Source organism: Athene noctua, chromosome 18, assembly GCF_965140245.1.
Source record: "Athene noctua chromosome 18, bAthNoc1.hap1.1, whole genome shotgun sequence".
In the NCBI taxonomy this organism is placed as follows: Eukaryota; Metazoa; Chordata; class Aves; order Strigiformes; family Strigidae; genus Athene; species Athene noctua.
The window spans coordinates 7,982,225-7,992,266 of NC_134054.1; the positions used below are offsets into that span (position 1 = coordinate 7,982,225).

The 10,042-nt window shown below is 41.2% G+C and overlaps 1 protein-coding gene across 6 annotated transcripts; it reads right to left on the reverse strand.

Moving 5' to 3' along the window:
* ANKRD40 (ankyrin repeat domain 40) lies at window positions 1-9,904 on the reverse strand. 6 transcript variants are annotated; one of them, XM_074922098.1, is made up of 7 exons: window positions 9,508-9,904; window positions 6,336-6,484; window positions 4,807-5,280; window positions 3,766-3,947; window positions 2,427-2,480; window positions 1,207-1,273; window positions 1-744 (listed from the first exon to the last, which is right to left on the reverse strand). In XM_074922098.1, exons 1-6 carry the CDS (start codon window positions 9,684-9,686, stop codon window positions 1,241-1,243), a joined length of 1,071 nt encoding a protein of 356 aa, XP_074778199.1. In that variant the 5' UTR covers window positions 9,687-9,904; the 3' UTR covers window positions 1-744; window positions 1,207-1,240. The 6 variants fall into 6 exon arrangements, with proteins under 6 accessions (XP_074778199.1, XP_074778198.1, XP_074778194.1 ...); XM_074922097.1 differs by having other exon boundaries at window positions 1-1,102; window positions 9,508-9,903; XM_074922093.1 differs by lacking the exon at window positions 1,207-1,273 and having other exon boundaries at window positions 1-1,102.
* Between the last annotated feature and the right edge of the window lie 138 nt (window positions 9,905-10,042).

A 10,042-nucleotide genomic window follows, 5' to 3' on the forward strand; every position in this document is an offset into this window, starting at 1 on the left:
AAGACAAAAATAATCATTTATTAGTTATTACAAATAATGCTTCTTAAATAGAAAGAAGAATCTGCAGCCAAGCATTTGACATTAACATTTGATATAGCAGAGCACAAAGTAATGAATTATCGTACACGGTAAGGTAACGATTAAACACTGATCAGATTGTTAGGAGTCTTAATAGTATCTTCTGTGTATAAACTGCACAAGGTATAAAAATAATCCTCAGAATGCATAGATAGCGATCAGCATCTGTGCAAGATATCAGTGTAACAACAGTCACCGAGCCAAGAGCTGAGCTTTTCTCTCATAGGTTTGACTGCTGAAGCCTGGTACCTTCATGGATTTGGCCAGCGTTTTGACAGCCGATGTCTAAACCCTGTCTGCTCTGGGTGCCAGGGAGAATGCAACAAAGTGTGATACGAGGAACAACAATTCTATTATTCCATTATACAGAGGTTAATACACCAGCAACGTGGTATAAAAACAGGTACTGTCAATGACTCAGACCACACTTGACCTCGAACACTTTTCAGAAGAGGATATTTTATTGTGACAAAATGTTCTACTATTAGCCTTAGGAGACTGAGCTTCAGTCTAGTTAATTGGCACACAGGAAGTTTGGGTGTTTGCATGGATCTGTGCTTCCAGGTGAACACTGGACATCCGACTACAAGGCAGATTGGGAGAGGGCTCCCTCTTGTGTGCTCAGTCACTGCTGCTGAAGCTGCTCCCTTTGCAGAGTGCTAGTCACTGGATGGGAAAGAGAGAGCAGGGGTGAAGCTGGGCACCGCGTCCTGTTGCATGAGCTGTAGTACAGGTGACCCCTCTGACTGCAGGGGAAGAATCACCTTCTTTCTTTTCCTGCCACAGCCTCGGAGAAAGGGGACAGGGCTGTGGGGGATACCCAGCTCCAGTCAGAGGGACTCACGGGGGCAGTACGGGTTTCAGGTGCAGTTCTAGCCTCAACATTTCGTCCAGCTAGTTGGGTGGCTCCCTGCTACGCCTGCAGCTCCCATTCACAGGGCCACATACAGCGGACAGCTAACTCGGGCTGCAAATTCTTACTCAAGACCATTAAATCCTTTGGTTGCTGTAGTTTCCAAAGAAACTGGGGGGAAGGAAGGGGGAAGACAAAGAAACAGAGGGAAATTCAGTCCCGTTTGCCTGTTACATCTTGTACTTTAGTTCATTCATCTAATTGGTAGTACATACCTTCACAGTTAGGCCACCTGAACAGAACTCTTCTTCAAATGCAAATGACTGAGTAAATACTAAAATCCTAAAAAATCAGATAAAACCCAGCTCTTAAGTACTTTTCAATTTATTTATTCCAGAATTTCATAGCAAAGTAGCCTAATTCTGAATTTTAAGTGAAAATAAAAGTTTGGGGTGTTTCTTTCAGTTAACAATACGGGTAAACACAAGTCATTGGGGAAAAAAAGAAAATCTATTGCATAGGAACATCAGGATTTTGTATCAGCCCAGAAAATCCTGTGCATTTCACTAGTTTCTTTTTACATAGGCAACTTTTAAAGGTTCAAGATGCAATCTTTCTCGGGAATGTAAAGGTAAAAGGAAAATGAAATTACAATTTTTGTGCTTTTAAAGGGGGAAATTAAAGCAGCATTGGCGAAATGTGTTGTCGATAAAGTAACAAAAATAGTACTTTAAATTGCACATGTCGATACTATGTATTGACAGACAACAATAAAAGGGATTTTGGTTGAGAGCATATTTATGATTTGGATAATTACTATCACTTTTTATTTTCAACCTGAGAAATAGGGAAAAGTGTAAACAGGGATTAAGAAATCACAGGTAATAAGTCACTTGATAGTATTTAAACTAGACATAGTTTTGTGCTTCTTCCACAGATTTAAACCCTTCTGGTTTTTTCCTTCTAAATAAGATATGACTTAAAATACACGGTCTAAAAAGTGAATGTTAATGGTAATAGACTCAGTACAAAGATTAAATGGGTTTCATGGCAGGTTCTTTAGCTTGAGTACCTCTGCTATTTTATAGCAAACAAATTAGTAGAACAGTTTAAGGTAAGCCTTTCCCTGAGAGCTGCGAACTCTGCAGTATTTCAAGATTATCTTTTTGTAAGGAAAAGTGTTGCATTAACAGATATTTCTACCAATACTTCCCTTGCATTAAGCTACTTTCAGATCAGACTCATAACCCTTAGATTAACTAGAGGCTGTAACTGCATAACAAATTTAGCTTATTCCAAGGTTAACAAAATAGATTATTTTTCCACATCATTAGCCCTTATAGATACTGTCTTTCAAATGTAATTTTAAAATTAGAAATACAAATCTTTTGTTTTATTCTTTAAACAATTAGTATGTAAGTTCTGATGCCTTCTTGTTATAACCACTCCGTTCAGATAGTGTTGAGACTCTGAAAAGTAAGTTTTTGTCGCTTACTGTTAGAACAAGCTCCAGTTCTTGGAAGTCCTGTAGCCTTGCCACATCTTTGTCCTTTAAATAAATACAATAAATTGTTAGGTGGTAAACTGTTCAATTTTGCAGAGGTAAATTAAAATAACAGGCTTGTACTAACACAAGGTATGTTATAAATATCCATAAATATGACAGTTCTTTACTGTAAACTGGAAAGCAGACATCCTGTTGCATCATATTTATTCTGGAATCTTATTCAGCAACTCACTTAAGTCTATTTTTAGAAGGAATGTAACACTGATGGTGAGTGCAAGTGATCAGTGGAATTACACTTGTCAAGATCTACCACGTGCTACCCCCCCTCTTTTTCCCCCCCGGGTAATTCTTAGGTCATTAATTAATTCTTGCATCTACCCAAGAAGGTCCTGCACGCAGCTTCCTCCGGAGCGGCCCCGGCGCCATCGTAGCGCTGGCCTTGGCAAGGTCTTTAGAGAGCAGTGGAAGACACCCCCTGGGTAGAGACTCGAGCTCTGATCCCCTCTGCAGCAGTACTCTGCTGCTAAACAGCATTAAATAGAATTAGTTTTGTATCACCTCAAGGAACAGTGAGTATCCTGCAGTCCTACCCAGAAAGCCTGAAGTAATTAGAGCTGGAAATAAAACCAGTCCTTTCAACAACAACCTAAATTGGCAAGTGACAGAATTGCTTATGTCTTTTTTTTTAATTCACTTCTTGACTAACAAAGAATAAGTCATCTTATAGTCAGTGAAGATGCAGTACAGTGAAGTCTATTAATCTAGTACTAATCAGATTAGCTCCATGACTGACGCCAACAATGCTTGAGAGGGATCTGAGAGTGAAAGAAAGGTCAACAGTGAATCAGTAAAACAGGTCAGCAGGTCCATTTTCTGTTTGCTGCACAGGTAAATGTCACTGAAGGGAGAAGACAGTTACATTCAGAGGCCTGCGCTCACAATAATCCTGAAACACCTTTCTGTTTTTTGGAAGGACTGCATACAGTCCTCCCTGAACTCTGGTGAGTACTGCAGGCCTTTTAAATGCTGGTGGCAGGTCACAGTGGTGTGGTATTGCACTGAACTTAAGAAGGTAGTAATCAGGTATTAATTGGGCTCAACACCAAATGTTCAAGAATGATCAAGAAACTTGAGAACCCTTTTACTAAAAAAACCAAAACTGCTGAGTGCTGGAAGTTGAAGGGAAGTTTTCCGTTTTGGTGTTGGGGCTTTCTGGGGTTTTTTTGCAACATGGGCCTATGCAGGTGACCAATAAATTATTCCTTTTTAATGGTAACCTAAAAATCTTTTTATTTAGTTACTGCACTTCAAAATTGGCAGTTCTTACCTTTCTTAACATTGTATTTGGTAATTTTCTGATCTTCTGTACGTGCTCAGGATTAACACCCAGCTCACGGCAACTCACTCGGAGCAGTTCCTTATAGGTCAGTTCTTGCCTGTCCAGTTCAATTTCAATGAAGTCATTTTCTCTAAGATTAGGGTTTTGTATTCTAACTTTAAGCACCAGTTCTATTGGAAATAAAAAGGTACATTAATAGGCAGATGTATAAAGGAATTGGAAAAGATATCTCTATACTAACTTCCAGATATTTCTATGTTCTATTAACCTTCTTTGTATCATTTGTAACAAGAATCCTCAGAAAGCAAACAACTGGATTTGTATGACCACAATTTTCTTTAGATTGACTTTTATCAACCTATATGAAAAAATTACTACAAGTCTAAACCAGTGTGTGTGGTGCGTGTATGAACCTTTGCATAAATACCCATTTTACTGGATTTAAGCTAATTTAAAAGCAGATTATACTGGTTATCAATTTCCTGAGCAATCCAAGATTGCTTTTATTGGTTTTTGATTCTTTTGGTCATTGGCTAACTTCTCATTGCTAATTCATGGCATCAGAACCTTTTATTTCAAGGATGAAATTCTGAACTGAAACTGAAATTCCAGATTTTTCTCTTTGAGCAGGCAAAATTTACCTGCAGATCGTGTAATAGTTCACCTCAAGACTCAGGTCTGCAGATTGAGCCAAGTGAGGTTGTCTCTTGAGCCCACTGGCTGCCTGCTCACATTCCTTATTTGAAGCTTGGAGTATGTTATTTAGAGAATTAGATGACCCTGGTGTCTGTACGCTTTTGTAGCATTTGAGACAAATAGCAAATGTTTTCATCAATATTTTCATAACAGTTCCAGCAGAAGCGGGATATCTGCCTCTTTAATACCTTCAAATGTCTCCTGAATGCCTAAGCATGAGAACCTGAACATTTCTAGAAGTGCTGTGAATACATGTCATCCTAACTAGTCTATTTTCACTGTCCAAGATGACAGCAGTTCTAAGACAAAGCGAGAAGAGACTTTTACTGTTACCTTGCATATTAAGTGGAAAAGCTCCTGTGAAGAAAACCGGCTGAAATGCTGGCACAGGCCCCATACAGGAGCCGTTCTCCTGCTGAGGTACGGACTGATGTGATCCAACCGGTGAAGGGGGACTTCTGCTCCAAGACACAGAGCGCTGGTAAACTGGACCCCTCTGAAGGATGGGTTTGGAGTGTGGGGGTGCAGCACCCGCTCTGGGCAGCGATGGCAGCCCCCCGTTGCCAGCCGCCTCGGGAGCAGCGTTCCCATGTGGTAACGGCGCACGTCTGTCAGTCTCCACATCAGGTAAGGAAGAAGAGTTGGTATCTTGCAATTCCAAGTGTGAGATACTCCCATTCACGGAGGGATCTGGAATACTGTCACTCATGGTGTTATAAACATAAGGGAAAGGTGGGTTAGCCAGATAATTGGGGATGATTGGCAGATCTGAATCTTCCTTTAAGTCTGGGAGTTCGTCATCTTCCACTGTAAAACAAACAAAACAACATTATCCAAGACTGATTTGAGGGGGAAAAAAAGTATTGCTATTGTGCTGTGGTGTTTCTTTGGTTGTTTTAGTTGCTTGGGTTTTTTCTTTTAATGGGGAGGGAGCGGAGTGTTAAAAGCATCACAGGTTAAAAGATGAATCATGAAGCACTATGCCTTTTATTTCTACAGTAAACAGAACCGTGCTCAGGTGTTGCAATACAGTAAACACAAAAGCAGAGTCTGATTCTAGTAATTCTGGAGGTGCTATTTGCTTCTAAACACTGCAATACTTCAGTTTGGTTTGTTTTAATCTGTAGCCAGCACATGGTCTCTGGTCATATAATGCAATCGTCTTCATAATGTATAAGGCAATGAAAAACAAAGGATAATATGTTGTTCGATATTAAGGCAGGGGATAAAGGGAAAAGAACACGCAGTACTCGGAGAGCTGAAACATTACCAATTCAACAGCTGGGAGACAATAATGAAAACAAAACCAGACAAGGGAATACAAAGGGGAGAAAAGAGGTTGTTAATCGACCACATTTCAAATTACTTATCACCTCTAGCAGCAATGCCTACTCCACTCTAACAGTTACAAAACATGATAAAAGTGCTCTACCAATGTCCTCTGATGAGCTGTTTCTCTGGCTGCTAATTTTCCATTTATTCAAGAGAGTGTCTAAGCTCCATAGAACATCAGGAGAATTAGGTGTTGCTCATATAAGGGCTTCACACAAATTTGAGAGATTTTCTCCTGTTGTCCTTTTGAAAATAGGAAGCTGCATCTATCTGTCACTGGTTTAATCATGTCATTTTTCAAAATACTGTTCTCATTTAGAAATAAATTTGGCTAGCTGGATATGGAATTTATTGGTAATCCTCTTTTCTTAAACTTTGGCTTCTTACCCTGTAAACACTCTAGAAATCAAGTCACAGTTATTACTAAAATCCAAACACAGTATCTTCACATGCAAGGTTGGAACATACATGAGTTAAACAGTCTTTTACTACAGTCTGTGACGATCATACCACATAGCCAACAGGTTTACCTCCCAACATCTTCCTTATCTCTCTCTTTGACGTTAACTGGGCTGGCCTTTCTCCTTTCTTTGTGACGATCTCCTTGTCAGCGCCGGCCTGCAGCAGGTAAGCCACCACTGCAGCGTGGTTCCGTTTACATGCCCAGTGCAAACAAGTCCTGCACATGGAAAATGTTAACATTGTTTGAAATCTTAAATTACAGCAGATTAATTTCCACTCATTCTTGCTGCCTATGACAAGAACAAGACTTAACGCATGTCTACATAAAAAAGATTTTAATTGCAATCTCCCTTGGAAATTTACGCTGGGTTTGGAGCCTGCAGTGACACCTGCTGATGTAGTTTTCCCTTGCTCTAATACTCTTGATACCAAGTTACTGTAGTAGTATTTTTAGAGTTCAAGATCTTTACAATTTGTCATTTATTAGGCTACTAACTTTTCTGGAAAAATAAATATAAAAAGAAAGCTTGTGTATGCTGTTGTAATCTTTGAAAGAATAAGTTTTACTTAAAACACTTGTGTGTGCGTATACGTGAGCTAATAGGGATACATACCTAGGATGTTATTTTTACTCTTTAATTAATGCTGTCAGCACAATGACTTGCACTTTTTGGTAAGTAAATTATGTTTAAAATAAGCATAGTTTCTAAGCACAGTTTTGTGCCCAGTTGCTATTCGCTGCACCAGCAAATCCAGGCTTTCACCTGCAGATAAACAGTTTTCTGCAATCTGTAATTAATGCACAGAATTAATCGCTTTGCTATTTTTTAAAATTATTATGTGCAGTTGCTGACCTAGAAAGACATAGTAAAGAAATATCCTAAAAGCTTATTTAGTGCTTAGTGTTAGGGACCTAGACACAAATTATAACTCACTATGCAGTCTTGCCATTCTTCCCTATCCCAGGTTCTAGTGATGTTTGATCTTTCTCTAGCTTTTATATTTTAATTCTCTAGCTCCAGCTGAAGGAAACTCTTCAGAAGTGTGTTCCCTTAACCCTTCTCCAAGTTTTGTTATTTATTTTTTTAGAATTACATGAAATAGAGACAAATAATGAACTTATAAGGGAAAAATGTTTCAGTTGAAAGTGCAGCTCCAAAAAGCTTTTTCCATTTGGGTTTTCTTGGGGTTTTTTTAAGATACAGTCATTAGACTTCAAAGTTGTATCTTGAGCATTAACTCCTAACTTTATATATAAAATTCTGCTCTTTTAAGTCTTCTTCTGTAGAAGTATGTAAGGGAGAAAAGAGAGAATCTGATCTTTGAAGGGATACAAATCAGGAAAATCCGAGAAGACAAGGCAACTTGCAAAACCTCATTCACTGTATATATTCTGACTTCATTAAACCCATCATACCGGAAACAAAAGGCTCGATTCTACAATTCCTTCTTATTAAAATTAATGCATCTTGATGGCATAAAGTATCTCTGAATTAAAGGTAATGTGACTAGTCACTGCAGCGAGAGGTTATGTAGAATTAGAATCTAATTGGAGAGACGTCAATGTAAGTGTATGTACACATATCGTTTTTCTTCATAGACTATCCTAGGAAGGGTGCTACAAAATCTGTTTCAGAGGTGATACTGCTAGCAACGTTGCACAATCCTGTGTTCTTTCTCCACGTTTGGGCTCTGCATTTCAGCTAGAAAGTACCATTTTTAAACGGGATAAAAGAATCTTTCCAGCAGAAAGTATTCCTGAATTTTTAACATCAGAGATCCCACAGAATCTGAGACAGGCTCCATGAAACTCGGACCAGGTTGGCTTAGTTTTTCTGTGCAGCGTTTTCTGGACTTTTCATGAGTGTGAACAGCCTGCATGAATTCAGAAGTTGTGCATTGCAAAGTCATAAACTAGGTTGGACCAAAGTGGTGGGAAAAAGCACAGACAGTGTGGCCGTGTTTGCTCTGAGGGCAAAATCTGCAGGTTTAGTCTGTACAGAGGTACAGAGCCTCAGTAGCACTGGCCTCACTTTGGCATCCAACCTGACCATTTCACGTGGTCTCATGCAGAACGGTACCAGCTACCCACGGCCCCAGCACGCATCAGAACATAAGTACTCAGCACCTCCTAGCATCAGAGATACTGAGAAGGTCATTGGAGAAATTTAAATTCTACAAGCAAACTTAAATAACAGTGAAGACCCATGTATTGCCATAGTTAAATATGACCAGATCATTATTTTTAAAAATAATTATATTTTATATTTCTTTCATCAATTCCAGTTTTAGATACAAAGTCATCTGGATGACAAGCAGCTGCTTATCTTACAAACTAAGATAATTCAACATCTTATGAATCAGTTCTCTTAAATTTTTACAAGTTCTGATTTTAATCATCATACTTTGAACGTCAAGTTGCAAGTGTCCCACACTTCTCAAAATTGCTGATCAAAGCCTGCATCTTTAAAAGACTAGCTCTTTTCCTGATTTTATTCTTTTTAATTACAACTTCAAGCACAATACAGCACAGTAAACACAGGCTGAACTGAACTTAGAGTAAACAGTCTCCAAAAATGCTTGAGCATTCCTGCTTCAGAGAACATGTTGTGTGTGTTCATGTATGGAGTCCCACTTCTACAAGTGTCTATTGCTGAAAAGTCTCAGTTTTAGCATCATCAGGTGGTACCTGAATGAGGTGTCAGAACCAAAGTGTTTGTATGTATCACTGAAACAGGCTGCAAGTTCCCTGTTTGAAAGGGAAAGATTTTCAAACCTGATTTAGGAGTTAATAAAAAATATTTCTGGTTAGACATGAGCACATATTGGCGAGCCGAGGTTTGCCTTTTGACCACCTGTGCCGTCTCAAGCTGCAAACATATCCCTCTAGAAAAAAAAGAAAAAAAAAAAAAGAAAAAAAACACCACCAACAAACAAACAAACAAAAGCAATGTAAAGTACCACCACAGTGACCTGGAGAAGCAGCAACCAGCACAGGATCCAAGCAGGGGCTGGGAAGGGGCCGCGTGTTTGTAACGGCGGTTAGCAGCTGCATCTCCATTTTTTCCTCTTTGGCAGAGAGGGATCTATCTACCCCGAGGAGTACTTGGCAGCGATCCACCTTTCAGTTCCAGTCTAAATTCAAACGGGTTCGTATTGCGCGTGCAAGAGTGAACCCAGGGCAGCGCTAGCGCGGGAGAACCGGAGGAGCAACGCCCGCCGGCGCGGAGGGGGCCTTACCAGCCGTTGACTTCGTTCTGGGAGTTGAGGCTGACCCCCAGCTCCACCAGCCTCCGCACCTCCTCCGCGTCCCCCAGCGCCGCCGCCTCCCGCAGCCGCTCCTGCCGCTCCCGCTCCGCGGCCGGAGCCTCCATCTCGCCGCAGCCCCCCGCCGCCCCCGGGCCGGGCCGAGCTCTCATCGCCCGCGCACCGGCCGGCGCCGGGCAGGGAGCGGCGGGCAGGCCGCGGGCCGCGCCCGGTGTCACGCCCGCAGGGCCCGGGCCGCGCTCCGCCGGGGGACCCTATTGCCGGTGACAACCCCGGCCCGGGCATCGGGTTCCGGCTGCCGGTCGCGGCGGCTCGGCCCGGCCCGGCGCGGGTACGCGGCGGCCCTGCGGCAGCGTTCGATACCCGTGTAACGCGGGGTGCGCGGCGTCTCCCCCCTCCTAGTTAAGTTGTTCTTGCGGGCTCTGGATTCATGCAGCTGCTCTGTCTTGGGAAATTCTTGTCATCTTTGTGCGCTCTACAGCAAAATCTGTTAATCCCTAAAGAAAAA

Excerpts from the sequence above, each read along its gene's own strand:
- ANKRD40 (XM_074922093.1), bottom strand. The coding sequence starts at position 9,686 with ATGAGAGCTCGGCCCGGCCCGGGGGCGGCGGGGGGCTGCGGCGAGATG. Across the intron at positions 6,485-9,507 it reads CAGAACGAAGTCAACGGCTG|GACTTGTTTGCACTGGGCAT; the intron begins GTAAGGCCCCCT and ends TTCCATGTGCAG. Across the intron at positions 2,481-3,765 it reads CAAATACAATGTTAAGAAAG|GACAAAGATGTGGCAAGGCT; the intron begins GTAAGAACTGCC and ends ATTTATTTAAAG.